General features: G+C 38.7%; 1 protein-coding gene across 1 annotated transcript in view; it reads left to right on the forward strand.

Moving 5' to 3' along the window:
* The first annotated feature begins 2,616 nt into the window (after nt 1–2,616).
* LOC124719099 (zinc phosphodiesterase ELAC protein 1-like) overlaps nt 2,617–18,595 on the forward strand; it is a 71,966-nt gene continuing 55,987 nt past the window's right edge. The window contains exons 1-4 of the mRNA XM_047244792.1: nt 2,617–2,792; nt 3,108–3,223; nt 8,481–8,636; nt 12,258–12,400. Of these exons, the coding sequence (XP_047100748.1) occupies nt 2,711–2,792; nt 3,108–3,223; nt 8,481–8,636; nt 12,258–12,400 (497 nt within the window). The 5' untranslated portion in view covers nt 2,617–2,710. The remainder of the gene's footprint in view (nt 2,793–3,107; nt 3,224–8,480; nt 8,637–12,257; nt 12,401–18,595) is intronic.

The following is an 18,595-nucleotide window of genomic DNA, read 5'->3' on the forward strand; positions in this document are numbered from 1 at the left end:
AAGTTTGTAAATCAGACATAGGTTGTTATTCTTGTAGTACCAGACGCTGCGAAAGTGTACCTCCTGACCACTGCTTTCTCTTTTTCGGCATTGAAACGAAAACAAACTGAAATCGAATAGAGTACAGCAACGATTATTCCATAACAACTGCAACAGAATACTTGTGTTTCGAAATATAGACACCAGGGAGCAGTAGTGAAAGTTAAGTGCGCGACAAAGCACAACCAACTTGAATTTAAGTTGCGTCTCTGACGTTGCAGCACTTAAGACTGGGAGTCCACACATGCAACTGCAGTATGCCACTAGCTGTGGCGACACTTCTGTTGCGTGTGTGAAACAGGCTTAAGACGCTATTCGTTATAGATACACCTTAATTTTTAAGCATTTTTTTTTAGAAATAACGTTTTTGCCTTTTTATTATTAGATTGCGAAGCCACACCAAAGTAGTTCTTAGTTTATAAAACCGAACTGACACTCAAAATCCCTGAAAATCGCCATCTTCTAGTTTTCGCCATTTTGCATTCAGCCCTGTATTTGCACATAAAGTCTTCCTCCTTTTTTTCAGTTCTTCTTTATTAGCCGCCAACTGCAAATGGCTTTTTTTGTTGGTGGGGTGAAGAAATACTGCTCAGTTGCTCTGTTTCAATATTGTTATGCATATGCTATTACTTTCAATTTACAGCCCGTATCATACGAATGAATTTTATTTTTTTCCGTTACAAAACTAGCTACTAACAAAAATATTGTACTGTTATCGATTACACAATCACTTTCAATTCAAGTTCACTGACACTGTAGACTACAATAACGCATCATAGGTTAGACAGCATTCAGGGTTTGTGATGGCGGGGCAGCAGGGAGACACTGTTAGCAAGGTTGTGAATCCCCACAACTTAGAATAAAAAGCATAAAAAAGAGTGACACATTTGAAAAAGAATTAGGTGGTAATTTTGTCTCCGCCATCTATAAAGTACTGGTAAAAGAAGAAAATTTACAAGCTAGTTGCTTTAGGAGACTTCTTTTCCAAACAAATAAGAGTGGCCCTTAATTAAAATAGGCTACATGTGAAGACGAAATGTATTCTGGTACTGGTGCAGGAGTGTTCCTGCTACTGTTTCTATCGTTATTTCAGTCATTGTCAAGTGCAAAGGAAGAAGTTTCTAGCAGTGAATTACAATATGTTGTGCAAATTAAAACAAAGTTCGCACAACCAGCACGATTTTACCATTGGGGAGCATATTGCTGAGTACTTTTCGTAATACATATGGAAATGATAGAGTATGAAGTGTATCGGTTCTCACTTTCAAAGAAATAAATGGCACCAATAGTTGCCAAAATTGCTGTGAATGTACAAATTGAAGACACTCAGTTGCTGCTGTAATTTGTATGCAAGAATGGCTACCACAGTCACAATGTTATTCCGTATTTACAATCTTTCCATGGTGTCAGAAGAGTGCCATGTAATACTACATTTATTGTTCCAGTGTGGAAAGAATGTTTAATTTTGCGTAAGTAACTGGACGACATAACGTTATGTATATGGTCTTCAATTGAATAAACAGATCAATTAAAACCAAGTCAATAAACATGTCAAACTGAATAAGATCAGACAAGATGCGATTTATTCACTGGTGTGGAACTTATATGTAAGTTTCCATTTATTAATGCTAATGAGGCACACACAATGATTGTGTTTGTGCAGGCAGCATTTCTGAAATGAACGTATCCTGGTTAGCCACACCTTCATGTTTGGAAGCAATTAGTTACCAAAGAACCACTGAGTTAAGAGAGCAAATATACCAAATGTGAGCTTTGTCTTACAGGAAGCTCACAGCCCTCAGAACTCGATACGACCACGAAAGTCAATAGATATCCCTGTCGTCAAAACTGGACAGGTACACGTTATAGTGACGTCACAGAGAAGTGTAACGAGGTGACTCTAGCGTTTCCCGTACTAAGACGTTGATACCATGTTTGCATGTTACTCTGTCGATAGTCGCAAAGCGACTAGCGGAGAATATACTTGCTGCGCAGTGACAGTTTTGTCACGGGCTTGTTTAGGGGTCGGCAGACAAAAGTATCACCCGGCTACTATGTCTTAACAATCGAGCATCTACGTGAATATCCACTGCCTGGACAAGACTGACGAAACAGTCGCGGCGACAATAATCATCCGTGCGCGCCAGCCCTTATAATTTGTTTGTATATATGTACTTGGTGCCCACAGGTATGAACAATTTCCCTGAAACCTGCAATTTTCGGGTTTGGACACCTCTCATATCTGTACAAATCTCCTCTCCACTTGCATGCCCACGCGAAACTATCTCTCTGCGCAGATATGGTGTGCACTTACAGAGACAGATCTTTGCGATTGGACGGGCCTTTAATTGTATCGATGCAATAGGTAAATAGTGGCCTCTTACATCTGGGCTCAAAGATTTCATAGTTCAGGTCAATATTTTTAAGATGTGTAGTGGATGTCAACAGAACTAGTTCTTGTTTTCATTTAAAATTGCGTCATTCACTTGCACCTCTGTGCGTGAGGAAGCCATTTTGCAGACAGTTGACATACTGTGCAGAACAATGATGAAGTGGAACAACTTGGCTCATCAACATCTTTGATAGTACCAGGTAGTGGCACGTGTGTTTGTTTATCGTGTCTGTGTCACGGGTGCTGGTAGTATGGGAACAGTGTGAGAAATAACGTGTCATGGAACTAATATTTTTAGGGACTGCGTCGTGTTATCCAACAGCAGACAGAAGCGTTTCTTGTACCCTTCTACGGTTTGAAGGTACGTTCAAGGTGCTAATTTAACTGATCAATCTAATTGTTTCTCAAATCCATCTCGATATGGCAGATAACATTCCATCAACTCTTCTTACAGTGTCAGACACAGGAAGAACTCTGATATTGCAACTAATTCACTTGAAAAATATTTGACAACAGCAAGGTCTAGAATCTGCAATAATTGCGCATATTTCGATATTTTCCATACTCACGCACTTCAGCAACCTCGCATAGGATAAATTATGATTATCAACTTTGCCTTGCAAATTATCATTTATATGTAAATACAACTTTATTTCATTTGTTTCCTAAATTGCAGATGGCAGAATCTGGATGTTTGATTGTGGAGAAGGATCTCAAGTTCAGTTACAGAAGAGCTCAGCAAAGCCAGGACGTATAGAAAAGATCTTCATAACTCATCTTCATGGAGATCACGTATGTTGACATTAACAAAACAAAAAAAATTTTAGATGAACATTCATTATTTAATAACAAATGTGCATTAATGAGCAACTGAATTAGACACACATTCCTCATCATGTGTGGAAATCCTAATTCCCTTTTGTTGGTGAGATTCACAACTTCATGGGCGCCAAAAAAGACATAGAAAGCACTGGATAGCTAGGGTGATTGTGTTCATCAACGTGTTGAACTCAAATATTTTTGACTGGACACGCACAGATGGTTCAGGACATGCACTAATTATGATAGAGCTTGGGTGATTCAAGGGTCCAGGTAAGAACCATCGGAAATACGGAAGCGTCCGATCCCGCCCGTCTGCTTTGACCCATGACGTCACAAATATAGCGGAAACAAAAACAAACAAACACTTTCCACAAGAAGCCTAATGACACTAACGGGACAAGCGCGGGAAATGGGGTGTTTTGGGTGGGGGGCAAACTGAATATAAACAAATTTAGACGCCTTGCGTAGCTACAACGTGTAAGTGAAGACAGCCATACATGAATACCCACCCACCTCCCCAGGGGTCGTAACCCCTGCAACCCATAGAAGATAGAGATGCTTCAGTAGCTGATTAGTGTTTTTTGTCTTTAAAAAAAAAAAATCTCACGGGATAGAACGAACAGATCAGAAAGATAAGTGTAATACACTAAAACAGAAATTCGAGGAAACAGATAATTAAAATAAGTAATAAATGTTTTTAAATTAAAAAATATCTCACGAGATAGAACGAACAATTCAGAAAAGTAAATAAAATAAGATAAAACAGAACTGGAGACAGCCACACTCAAACCAAACTCCGCGCCGTCATGACGTCACACACAACACCCTTACCTCACGGGTCAAAGCCGACGCGTGAGATCGGACGCTTCTGTCGACCCGAACCATCATTACTGCAAATTATTCATTCAATCATCTTATGACAATGCATGAGTAATGGGCGATGAATTTTATTTGCTGGTATACAGATTTTTACCAAAACACTATTGGCAAATAAACTGTGTATGTAGCATATCATGAGATATGTCACCATCCTGTGCACTGGAATGAATGATGGTAGATGTTGCAGGGAATTCAGCTCATCATGCTTCAGTGTCCCCATGTAAGGGTACAGGCATCAGGCTGAACTCTGCCCAGTTTTCCATTGCCTTGTCTCTGCTGCTGTCAGTGTGTCATGTTGTATCGAAGTGGCACTAAATATTCATCTGTCACCATCCTTTTTATATTCAGAAGTTTTGTCAGACACCTGCTCTGTTCTGCAAAGAAGCGTAGCATGTGGATGACTGAAAAATTCCACCTTTGCTGAATATGCTCTGAATGAATGTCATTCATATTGTGTGAAATGTGATGTTCTTCATTAAGACACTACAAGCAGAAAACTAACAACTTGAAATTGTGGCTATTAATAAACACCAGTCAAAGAATTCTGAACTGGTTGTTAGTGACTAAACACAGTTCCATTTCTCACCCCTATAAAGTAGCGGAAGCCAGTCATTATTTCTGTCTCCAATAGATAATTAGCTTGTTATAACCAATCCATTTCCACATTCCATAGACTTCTTTCTCCCGTCCTGTGTCCTCCTTTGGTATGTTCATACATTCACCAGTTTGTCCATCTGAGATAATAGCCTGGGCCATTACTCACTTGTACAACATATTTGGCCTACACATTCATATAGTATTAATATTTGAATATACTGTAATAAAATGTTTATTTGTTCAGTCTCTTTGCGTATTACATTGTGCTTATGCTTTGTATCAATGTAGTCACAAAATGTCTCATATTGTTGTAGAACAATGTTCGTACAGGTATGAATTCCTGCTGAAGTTGTTTGGACTATCTGTTTAGTATTGTTATCTGACGACAGAAGCTGAAAGTCAGTTCATAAGAAACTATTAAATAAATATTATGGAACATTAATACTGTGTATTCAAGTTACTACTAAAACTATCTTACAAAAAAGGGTAGAATTTCAAAGATACCAAACAGTGAAGACATTTTGTTTTCAAATTTCTTGAAAATGCCACAGCAAGATTTGACAGATTAACTGAAGTGTCTAATACTGCTTTGCATACTTTCAACCAGTTCTACACTTCAAGCTACACTACAGATCAGCATGTCCCTACGGTGTACATTCCACAAAATAATATAGATGCAAAAGTTCTCGGTGTTCATTCTTTTCCTGCCTGTGCACATATGTCAGATGCTGTGTTACCATTACATTACGGGACGAAGCTAACATCTGCTGTCAGCAGGTTCAGTGGACTCGGTATGATATACTGTTCAGGAAACTATGAATGTGTAGCAACAAGCAAGGCACAGTTAGTGTAATGAACTTTCTGAAGAGCTGAGACTGGCAGTAGTGTTTCATTATGAGGCTGCTAATAATACATATGCAAGTTTGAGCTCCTTTTTTGTTTCAAAACATAAGATTTCTGCAAATGTTCATGAAACTGCAAACTAAATTAAGACGTACTTTTGTCAGTTATCTGAAGATTAATGACTTTGTATTATGTGGCAATATCTGCTGCCACATTAAAAAGAAAATATTACTTCCTAATTCAAATATTGGGGACTTTCTTAACACTTTACAAAGTCTCTACATTTTGTAATCGAGCTATCACACAGACGGACAAACTAAAGACCCGAAAGACTTTTCTGTGAAGTTACCTTCTCTGAATTGAAGTGTGCTTCCTTTGTCCTTGAAAGACATCATGAAAAGAAACGTGCAGCAAAAAGCACTATGAAAGACTTGTGTGCACTATAATTGGGCTTATTGTATGGGATATGGCTGCTAAACAGTGTACAGTGTTACAAGGTTATGCTTTCTTCTGGGAGTGGTAGTTCTGCAAGACTTGCAGGAGAGCTTGTGTGAAGTTTGGAAGGTAGGAGATGATGTACTGGCGGAATTAAAGCTGTTGTGCTTGGGTAGGTCAGATGGTAAGCACTTGCCCGCAAAAGGCAAAGGTCTCGAGTTAGTCTTGGTCCCACATACAGTTTTGATCTGCCAGGAAGGTTGTTTTTTTTTTTTTAAGAAAAAAAGAGGTTTATGCCAAATGCAGGCAAGGGTTGGTGAAAACATCAAGCATGTGTTGGAAGTTGAACAGTCCAAGGCACAGTGTGAATGTTTCGGTGTTTGTGATTCTGAGATGTAAGTCCCCTCAGAAGGCAGAGAGATCATGCAATCAGTCAACTTACATAACTTGAGAGTGTCAATTTTTGGATGTACTGAAGTGGCACAGTCAGATAGCCTCTGTTGTAGGTAAAGGAGGTGGCAGATTTAAATTCATAGGGAGACTACTGGAGAATTGCAACTAGTCTACAAAGGAGATTGTGTACAAACCTCTCCTGTTCATTCACTTGCATAAGACACTGCAACTTATCATCTCTGCTATGTGGTGAGTATGCTACTATCCTTTTCAGAAATTGTTTTCCTATTCCTTGAGGGTATTTTTCTGTCATTGCAGCTACAAAAATGTGTGATATTTTTCACCAGACAGGTTTCGCTTTATTGAGATAAAGCATCATCAGTGGTATGTAATTAAGTTAATTAACAGACCACTGATGATGCTCTACGTCAAAGTGAAGTGTGTCTGGTGAAAAAATGCATTTCATAGTTGTGATGGCAGAACAAAAATACCCCCCCCCCTTTCCAAGAATTGTAAATCAACTATGGACAATATGGACACACGAATTAAAATTTTTCCATTTATAGCATAATTTTAGGCCATTCTGATGTCAAACCTTTAACATGACTGACAGTGTTTGTTCCAGAAACAGTGATTGTGCAAAACTCGGCTTACATTTTTCGCACATGATATAGTGCCATGCTTAGACACAACCTGGTGGCATAGTGTTACTAGACCTTTGAATAGGTGTGGATTTAGTACCAGTCTAATGTTTAGCAAAAAACCTAAGTTCACATAGGGTACATAACAAAAGTTTCACAATAATCAGAAACTTCATGACAGTCAAAATGGAGCAAGGTCATCGACAGACAGAACAGTTATCTGTTGTGGTCAGTGAATGTAGGATAGAGCCATTACTATTACACAGTGAAGACTTATTAGGTACCTCAGAATTATACAGGTTGTGTAACTTTTTATAAGGCCAGTTCATGCAGCCAGTTAGATTTTCGTCTGCAGCTCAGGGTCTAGTGGCTAGCATTGCTGCCTCTGGATCACAAGGTCCTAAGTTCGATTCGCGGCTGGGTTGGGGATTCGCTCTGTCCAAGAACTGGGTGTGTTGTGTTGTCCTGATCATTGTATCATCATTCATGAACGTGGTGAGATTGGACTGTGTACAGATTGGGGCTCTGTATGGGCTCTGATAACAATGCAGTTGAGTGTGCCACAAAGCAGTCATCATCATCATCAGTTAGATTATCACAGCATATCACAGTGATGCGAAGGTTGACAACCAAGTCTTAATACAGAAAAATATAAAGCTGTGTGCTTTACAAAATATAAAAATGTAGTAGCCTTTGGCTTCCTAATTGACATTCGTAATTAAGGGAGTGGGTGATTGAGATGGTTGGGGGGGGGGGGGGTGGCAGTCATATATAACACCACTTGGGAGATACAAATTAAGTACACTCTTGTTCTTCTTATGTTTCTTTTTCATAGATGTATCCCATATCTTCATAGGGTTGACATGTAAATCTGACATTTGACAGTACTAATGGTAGAGGGTGGTTGGATGCCATTCAGTGTTCCCCAGGGAAGTGTGCTGGGACTCTTCTAATTCATGTTGTGTGTTAATTACTTGGCAGACAGTATTAATACTAACCTCAGACATTTTGCAGATGACACAGTTGTCTATAATGAAGTACTGCATGAATGAAGCTGCACAAATGTTCAGTCAGATCTTGATAAGATTTCAAAGTGGATCAGTGCTTTAAATGTTCAGATATGTGACCATTTCCACTTCACAAGACAGAAAAAATGTAACGTCCTTTGAGTACAATATCCATGAGCTGCTGTTGGAACGAATCAGCTTGTAACATACCTGAGAGTAACAATTGTACAGCTGTCAAATCAAATGCTTGCAGTGGCTCAGTTGCAGATAGAGAAAATAGTTATGCCACTGATCCTGTTTGCTCTGTATGTAATAGATTTTTGTAAAATTCGTGAGGGTTTATGTAGGAAGAATATTTCCTTAACATAGAGACCAATTGGTTGCAACAGAAGTACCATGTCTGAAAAAAAGCATTAATTGTTTGTGTTTCAGTTGTTTGGTCTGCCCGGCCTGCTATGCACTCTGTCGAACAACATGAGTGAGAGCAAGAGTGATTTCTTGCTGGAGATTTTTGGCCCCCATGGATTGAGAAGATATGTAAGAGAATGCTTAAGTCTGTCAAGATCCATGTTGAATTTCAGCTATGTGGTCAGTAAGTCAGGTTTCTTTCTTCCATTTTTGCAGTAATAAATTAAGTGTTTGAAATTTTTGAACCACATACATGTATGTTTTTCTTCAGTTTTTGTCAGAGCTGTTCAACTATGAACCACATATAACGGTTTCATATGATTTCTTATTCCAGTGGTGGCTCTTCTTTTTTCTTCTCCTTCTCAATATTTTTGATTCGTACATTTTGCTCTTTCCTCTGTTTCTTGACCTGTGAAAGTGATTTTTATTTCCAGGTATAAGGATGTTCTTTAGTCTTGGAGCAGTGGCAGGTTGGTTGTGGTTGGGACCTCTTTTCTAGTCTTCTTGGTCTGTTACCCCATGACTGCCCCTTTCTTCCAGTTTTTAGATTTAGTCTCATCTTTTATGCCTTTTAATGTGTGTGTTTAATGTTTATTATTTTATAATTTGACTCCCCTGACTGGATCCATCCACTTTTACCAGACCATCTTTCTTCGGTGAGTAACTCTTGAATCGTGGGGCTGATGACCTAGCTGTTTGGTCCCATAAACCCTCTGTCAATCAATCTGTTTCTTGCTGATTATTTTTTTTATACTTTCCTTTTATCTTTCACTTGAAAATCCTCAGAGTTTTCAGTTTGCTCCTGAAATCTTCTGGCTTGGATATCTCCATCAGAAATATTAGTTTTTTGTAGGTCCATTGATCCACTTAAATCATGGAATATTTGAGCACTGACAATCTTTCTTTCCTTCGTGTCCCATCCAGTAAGTCTCCCCTCACCCAAGGCTCTGGGCAAATTTGCCGAAATTTTTCCCATTTCCTAAACTGGTCCTTCTCATTCATCCCTCTCTCCCTCTCTCTTCAACCCTTCTGCCAAGAGGAGGCGCCACTGGTTCCAAAACCTCATGCATGTCCACATCTTTTGTGTGTTTTCTCCTGCCATCACATCGCAAACAGATTATCTATCCATATTGTATTTTGAGGCATTGATTGTTTTTGTTGGAATATTTGTTTCGTTAGTCTGATTTCCTCTGTTCTTATGTGTCTGCAAAGTGCCTCATTTCTTTCTAAATTGTGTATGGAAGATCTTGGAATTTGCTGTAGAGTTAGTTGTGTCTTAGTAGGTGTTTCTGATTTTCTTATGGTTTTGAACCCTGAATGTTTTGACAAAAACTGGCACCCTATATTAAGTATGGAGGATCAGCAGTGGAATCCGCCCAGTACAAATGTTTTGATAGTCAAGCGAAGCAACAGTGTGAATCAGAGACTTGTGAAATTCTGATTCTGCTAGCGATTCCTTTGTGAACAATGTGCCAATTCCCGTTATAAGTTAGCTGGTTTTCCTCTTATGAATATCATCACTTGCTGGCTAAGGTTGTCAGACCCTTAGTTTGTCATACAGTTCCCTTATTGCAGGCCTTTGAACTTTACATCTGCAACTATATCTACATTCACACACCACAAGTCTCTGGGTGCATGGCAGAAGGTACCCTGTACCACTATTAGTCTTTTCCTTTTCTGTTCCACTCACAAATAAAGTGAGAGAGAAATGACTGACTATATGTGTATGAGCCCGAATCTCTCTAATATTATCTTCATGGTCCTTATGTGAAATGTTCGTTGGTGGCTGTAGTCATTCTGTGAGTCGAGCCTCGAATGCTGGTTCTCTAAATTTTCTCTGTAGTGCTTCTCAAAAAGAACACTGCCTTCCCTACAGTGATTCCCATTTCAGTTGCTGAAGGTTCTCTGTAACGTTTGTGTTGTGTTTGAATCTATCAGTAACAAATCTAGCAGCCCACCCCTGAATTACCTTGATGTCTTCCTGTAATTTGATGTAGTGATATCCTTAGGTTGGTTAGGTTTAAGTAGTTCTAAGTTCTAGGGGACTGATGACCTCTGATGTTAAGTCCCATAGTGCTCAGAGCCATTTGAACCAATGTGGCAATAATAAATTGTTTAGCTACAATAAAATATAATGTTTTAATTTTTTGATTATTATTATTATTATTATTATTATTATTATTATTATTATTATTATTCTCTTTGATCCAGAGTTGCAGTTCAGAGTATTTGAAAAGTATTTGTCACAGAATTGATGTGAAAAGTGTAATGTGGGGTAGGTCTCAAAACTTTGACAACATCATAATTTCCATAATGTAAAAGTGAAATCTGCACCATTATCAGTATTTCACTGACCGGTAAGTGTGTGAGCACAGGCCTGCAGACTATGGCTATGTGGAGGATCTTTCTCTGCCTGTCTTGCCTGACCCGGCTTCCTGCAGTTTGCTGGTTTACCTGTGGCCTCTCGAACTGTCAGATTCATTGGTGGCAGCATGTACGGTCAGTCTCTGAGTGGATGCTTTTTGTGACTGGAATGTTCTCTGAAGCTGGTCGGGATGCAAGCCTATAAGCATAAGGAAGCAACTGGAAAATAGCCTGTGTTAAACAAAGCTGTTTTCAAGACTTAGTTTTCATGCTAGTCTGCCTCCATAGCCGAGTGGTTAATGTGACAGTTGATTGTGCAGGGAACTCAGGTTCAATGCTGAATACAGCCAGGGATTTTTTCTGTGGTGGGAGGACTGGATTGAGGCGCATACAGCCTTGTGATTCCAGTTTAGGAGCTACCCGATGGAGAGCTAGTGGCTCTGATGTCGGAGTGTCGACTACCGGCCGGCCGCTGTGGTCGAGCTGTTGTAGATGCTTCAGTCCAGAACTGCGCTGCTGCTATGGTCGCAAGTTCAAATCCTGCCTCAGGCATGTCCTAAGGTTAGTTAGGCTTAAGTAATTCTAAGTCTAGTGGACTGATGACCTCAGATGTTAAGTCCCATAGTGCTTAGAGCCATTTGAGCCATTTTGTTGACTACACCCAGGAGTGACGGATGCTGAACCCATGTATTCGATGATGACTGACTGAGGATGACACGGTGCTCAGTCAACTGTAGCACAGTCTTCAGGGCCTGACAGCGAGGATTTATTCTCTCCTTTAATTTTCATACTAATTTATTCACTGAAAGTTAGCTGTCAAATTTGAATATTGACGCATGTAAAAATGCACACATTTACTGAACAGCTTTTGTTTGAGGAGGAGGGGAATCTGAACTTCCATCATGATTCCTCAGTCTCTGAATTGACATATGTTTGTTAGTGCCAACATCAGCAAAACCTTTACCATAAACTGCTGAGCCTTTGACAAATTGCAACTGAATTAACACCACCTGCCATTAGGAACTCAATGCTGCCACATTGCTTCTGTCAGCTGTGAAACTCTAAACCTCTGTATCTGCTCTGGGGAACTACTGTGCAATTTGTGATAAGTAGCCTAGCATGAGAATGTCACGGGCGTTTGGCAACAGGCGTATCCTTCCCCCACTAGGGTCGGAGTGACTGGCCCTCCTGTTTGGCTACCCCCTATCTATCCTTCTTTCCTCCCTAAGGAAGAAACAAATAATTCCAAAAGTTAGGTGAGGTTCTTATATTTTTGACAGTACTAAGAATTTTTCCCACTGAAGACGACTGATTAACAGCAGTTCTGTCTCATAATTTTATATAGTTAAGTGAATTTTCCCTTTTGATATTATTGGCTTAAAGGACAACAAAGAAAAATTGTTACCACATTAGTGTAAACCTGGATTGTTTTAGTAGGTTCACGAGTTGATGATAGCTCAACATCAATATCCTGACGATTGGCAAGACTGGAAAGTGGACAACGATGACAACGGATGTCTACACCCGCAGGAGATCGGAGGTCGAAGTATAGTGTGTGATGATAGTGGTGTGTGGGAAGTGTAAGTCTGACACAGATTTTGTTTTTGTTTTTCTCAAATCAAATTTTTTATGTTCACAAATTTGAACATCATCTACGTTTCCATGCTAATGAAGGCCATAGAAGCACAGTCTTTTCTGAGAGTACATTAAGCAAATGTGATTCTGGTAGCTATAGTAAGTGTTCTTTGTTAATCCTGCCTTTTTATTTCTTGTGGTGACATTTCCATGAAAACTTTTATCCCTTAACACACATTTCTTTAGAAGTCAACTACCAGTTTTCATATATGTGGCTTTAAAAATGCTTTAGTAGCATTTTAATAACCATTTATTTTCAAAACAAATGTTAATGTCATCCAGTGTTTCATCTCCTTAGTGACTGAATCTCCAAAAATTGCTGTAGCATGTGTTTTTTTATTTCTGACTGAGAAACCAAATACCAGTTTTCATATTTTTAGCTTAAAAATGACCTTAATAGTGACATATTTTCAAAAAACCTTCCATCCCCTGCTTTACCCCCTTATAGATGGAATTTCAAGCAATCCTGCACTGATCGATGCTTACAGTATAAGTTCCACAGCCACCCCAAATTTCAAGTTTCTATCCTTATCATTTTGGGTTTGGCAGTGACGAGTCAGTGAACCAGCCGGCCCCATTTCACCCCCTTAAGCTGTCGGTACGTGGACTGTGCTTTCTGTCAATGTTGTGTGTGCCGAGTTCACCGTGTTGCCGAATGCTCAGAAACAATGTGACACGTGCACACGGTACACTTGGCGCAACGTGATATACGTGATCACAGCATGCTCCAGTGGCAGTTGTGGGATGTTCCTAGTTAGTAAATCAGACTGTTAATGAAATGGGTGCACATAAAATATCTGTGTTAGCTCTATTAAAATGCACATCTCCTCCACTGCCCATTTGCAAGTGATGTAGTGCTATCTGTAGTATACATAAATAAAAACTTCAATATCCGTGGATGTGCTTTACGACAAAAAGGAAAGTAGTATGTAAGGACATTGGCTTATAAAAGTTCCATTACAAATAGAGTGATAGAAATTTACAATAGTATTCCACATAAGATAAATATTATTTCATTGTTCTCACTTTGTAGTAAAACCGTAAGATCAGTCTTCCTTGATCACTGTTCCTTTTCAGTAGCAGAATCTTTAGAACATTTAAAAGAAAAAAGAGTAAAATATCTTATTATGAGTAGTGCAAGCTGTCCCGTAGATTAAGCCAGTCGAACAAGCTCGTGCCTTGTAAACAGCACACATATATTTACATAACATTGAGTATTATAGTATATACATATAATAAACTACACATAAAGTATCAGAGCCTATTAAAAATGCAAACATTAGAAAGAAAAAAAAAACTATTTAGTTGTGTTGAGACAGAACCACGCATTACATCTCACTCCTTGTTATGAATCAGTAATGCTCCTCACTGCTCTAAAATGACCGCATCTCTGTGGCAGCTGGTCTTACCATGTTACCATCTCCTGAGAGCTTTAATCATAGCTATGTTACTAACTGAAATTTAATTGTAACAAATTGTACCAAGAACAATGTATTTGATGGATCCTCAATGTGCTGTTGCCTTCAAATGCAGTACTCTCATAATACGCAAGTTACAGTAATTCTTTCACCACGAATATGATGTTTCTCATCATTTCATTATGACGAATCATACAATTGATGATGGGTTGTGAGAGATTCTCAATTTGCTGGTACTCAAAAATGGTGTATATATGTATGGGCTTCAACTGATTGCCAATATGGTGCCTCGCAACTCCATACTGAAAGGAGATGGTGTGCTTGTGACATAGGTGACGTTCTGTCATCTCATTGGTTGATGTTCAGATGCGTGTTCAGAATATCTGAAATGGTAGATGTTGCTCTGCACATTCGGAAGGATTCTTCACTATGCTGTTCCATGTTACGATGTAAGAAACTCGGCACACTCAACGTTCGATGTTCGGATACACAGTCTGTGTGCCACGATTTAGCTTTAAAAATCCTTTTGTAATTAAATATTTTTATAGTCATTTCATCCCCCATTTCATCTGCTTCCATGTTGAATTTCCAAAAGCATTGAAACATACATTTTTTTATTTGTAACCGAGAAGTCAAATACCAATTTTCATATGTGGCTTTAAAAATGTCTTAGTAGTTCTATAATAATTTATTTTCAGGAAAGCATTCTTCCAGAATTTCATCCCCACAGGGGTTAAATTTCCAGACATGCTGAAGCACACATTTCATTACTCTGACCGAGAAACCAAATACCAATTTTCGTAGTCCTATTTTCAAAATTGTCTTGATAGGGACATATTTTCAAAAAGCATTTCATTCCCTGGAATTTTGAAAAATTCGCTCGTAAACAATGCTTACAGTATAAAATCAGCACTCTGGGTGATAAGTCAGTCAGTCAGGACATTGCCTTTTATGTGAACAGATATAAATGAATTTTGATAAAGATTTTCTTGTATCATTAGTCTGCACTTTGTATCCTCTCTACTTCAGCTATTAGCAGTTATTTTGGTTTCCAAATAACAAAGCTGATATACTAGTGTTAGTGTCTCATTCTCTAATCAGATTCCTTCGGCATCACCTGCTTTAATTCAGCTACATATCATTACCCTTCTTTTACTCTTGTTGTTATTCACTGTATAACCTGATTTTCAACACCCTGTCCATTCTTTTGACTGATCTTTCAAGTTGTTTTCTTCCCTCTCCTTTCCCAATTGTAGTTTGTGCACTGTATCTGATGACCTCATTGTTCAAGGGATGGTGAATTGTGATCTTCCTTCCTGGATTTTAATGAGGTGAAGAAAGTAAAGTTGCAAGACGTATGTCAGATCTGAAGTAGCACTCAATGTAGCTATGATTGTTGATGAGAAACTGTTCGGTTAGAAAAGTGGATTACTGGGCTGGTCAAAAAGAGGGAACAGATTTCAAACACTTATTGCTTCCAATTTACAAAAGATAGAAACACAATTCCAACATTCCTGAAAAGAGGAGTTCAAATTTTTATGCATTTAATGTGAGCGCCACGTTTCACGATAAATGTCAAAACGGTGGCTCATTTCCTGCTACACACAAAGCAGCTGGTCTCTCATTATTGAATTTACAGCTTCAGCAATGCAATGTCTCAAACTTTCAAGTGTGTTAGGCATGGAGGGATAAAAATGTGGTCTTTTATGTAACCCGACAGATAGGTCACGAGGTGTGAGGTCTCCTCCTCTTACAGTCCAGCATCATAGAATGGTCTCATTCAGGTAAAGTCAAATGTGCCTAGAAAATTTCTCTAAGACAAGCTGCTTCATATGTGGTTGGAAATGAGCCACCATTCTGATATTTGTCATGTAACACATGATGCTCACATTGAATGCATAAAAATTTCAACTTCTCTTTTTCCAGGAATGTTGGAATTGTGTTTCTGTCTTTTGTAGTTCGGAAGCAGTAAATGTTTGAATTTTTTTTTTAAATAGTCCTGTATTCATGTGTGAAGTAGTAATGAAAATGCAACAATCGTGTTGGCCTTATTTGTTGTGATATTTTTCTAAGACTGGTATGAAAATAGCATTTGCCTGATCAGATGTGTTTCATTAATGCTGCTTGTTGCTAAAAGAAATTTACCAGTCTCTCCACAGTATTTGAAGTATCTGTATTCTTGATTCCTGCTATTTAGCTGAGAAAACTGTGGTTACAGTAATTTTGTGTGTAAGAATTTCAACACTCAGAGCTTGTGTTCACGTCACTGAAAGCTGTTCTATATAATGTGCGCACCTGTAAAAGTCGTGTACTAATAGGGTCATTCCATGTCAGTTCAACCAGGGGCTCCAGCTCATAGTCTCAGATTTGACTGAAATTCAGTACATTAATTCTACCACGTGTGGATCACTCGTGTACAAAGTCTTAGTTTCCCCTGCCAGTTAGTTCCAGAATTATGACTTGTGAAAGAAGGTGGCGTGACCCGGAAATTGCAACCTGCATCTGGCAATCTATCTTCAGACCAAATTTCAGGTCCTAATAACTTTGGAACTATTCCACAGAGTCCAGTGAAATTTTTACAACCAAGTGACATCCATTTAGAGAACACACTCCATGAGTGAAAACACCAACAACATATTTCTGAGGGAAAATAAAAAATTCCAAAATGTGATTTAAAAAAATGTAATACGTTAAAAGGTACATATTGTAGGTGCCCTATATGCCAAATATAATTCACTCAAAAAGGGTATAAATTTTTTTGTGGTAAGCTTAATGTGGCCTAAACACACACAGAACTCATCTTGCCCATATCAGTCACAAAAATTGAGTTACATGCATAGGAAAATACAAAAATTTGAAAAATTACCTGAAAAACATGGAGTTTTGAAGTGTGGTAGCACAAAAGAGACAAGTGATATCCAAGCCAAATTTAACACACTGCATAAGTAGACCATAATATAATATGTGGCAAAATTTCAACTTGTTATTCCAAGGCATTTGTGTACAATGGAAGTTGTCAGACGTATTTAGTGATACGGCCATTGTTCCACAACACAATTTTGTAAAAACATATCGTAAACTGTTCTGCCTCTTCTTATCCTCTCCCACAACTGTTTAATCACTAAGCAACAACACACAGACAGATTAACACAACCTATCATTAATGTTTACTGCACCTTAACTGCTAAAAATCAGTCGATTGTGCCTCGAACAGAAGTTCTCCCACACTTTAGCTACTGTACTCTGTACATTGAGTGGCAAATTGTACTGTCTTCTTGACACCGTGGTAGGAACTGGAACTGTCATAAGAATATTTTCAAAAGGAATCCAACACCTGTCTGCCAAATGTGGCGAATGAAATGATCTTGCTGGTCCTGCTGGTGCCATGAAGTTCACAAATACATCACCTTCTGCTTCACAGCACTCTGCAACACATCCTAAGTACCATTTGTCATCATAAACAGCAATAACATAGCAACCTGGTTGTATGTTGCTGCTTTTGCTTCCGAATCCTGAGTCAGTCACACACTGTGAAGACACATGTTGTGCATGAACCTATAGTTATAACCGGACAGTCTGCTCATCTGCACATTGTCAGAGTCCGCTTGAGAGAAGTGATGATGGCTCCTTGTGCCTGCAACAGTTTTAACATGTTCTAGTCTGCTTTTTAGCAACTCTTCGACTGATTTCACATCATCTTTCGAAACATAGAATGATTGTATGCGAGAGAGATTTTTCTGTACCCAGGTAAATAATTGAATAGGTGTTAGAATGTGACCTTCTGTAGGGTGCTGCAGACTGGCCCGTGATGCCATGCGCTTAATGGTAGCACCAATACCATCACATACATTTTTATCATGACTTGTTGCGAAAAAATTCCACTCTGCATGAATCTGAAAATCATGGTAATACATGCATAAATTTTTGAGATTTTTTACAGTTTTTGTACTGACTAGCTGCCCAATCACTGAAGTATTTCACAAAATGCATGTGGGGCAGCTTGTTTTTCACATATGCCATGACAGTGCGAATGTGGGCATGAACTGCAGTGGCATCATGAATTAAACAGTCACTAAAAACACACAGGCTCATGACAGACACATCACCTCTATAGTAAATCGCAAATGGCTGGAGAGTTGCTTGACTGTTGTCCCAATGATATCCTTGGATGGCATCTTGAACTATAAATGCATAATTTTCAGAATAGTCTAGTATTACTATAATTTCATCTTGTTTCAAATTATCCGTACAAAACTGAAGATAAGCTGATTGTGCTGTTGCTGTGAAGCTGTGTGTGGTCAGTTGGTCCATTTTTTGACAACACATTTCAACAAAATCTTCCATTGTACTTTGCTTTGTTTCAAGGCTTGTGCGATCCATGTGTGTCCATTGTTTATAGGAAATAAGTTCATTGTCATCCATAAGGAGTTCACCATACAGTTTGTTATTCATATGTTCTGCAAGATTTGCCTTACCAGGACACTTTCCACATCTGTGTATCATGCACTGGTAGGAACTGATGTCACACACAAGCAGCGTCCTTGCACCTTTGTAATCCAGACCAGAATCCTTCATAGCAGCAAACATCAGCTTAGCATTTTGATGGGTCTCACATACACACACATTGTGTGTGCCCCTTGCACTTACAGGCACAACCCATTTTGGCCGAAGATTGAAGAAAGATGATAATCCTACTTTGGTATTGGGATACTTTCCCTTGAA

Source organism: Schistocerca piceifrons, chromosome 10 (genome assembly GCF_021461385.2).
Source record: "Schistocerca piceifrons isolate TAMUIC-IGC-003096 chromosome 10, iqSchPice1.1, whole genome shotgun sequence".
Taxonomy (NCBI): Eukaryota; Metazoa; Arthropoda; class Insecta; order Orthoptera; family Acrididae; genus Schistocerca; species Schistocerca piceifrons.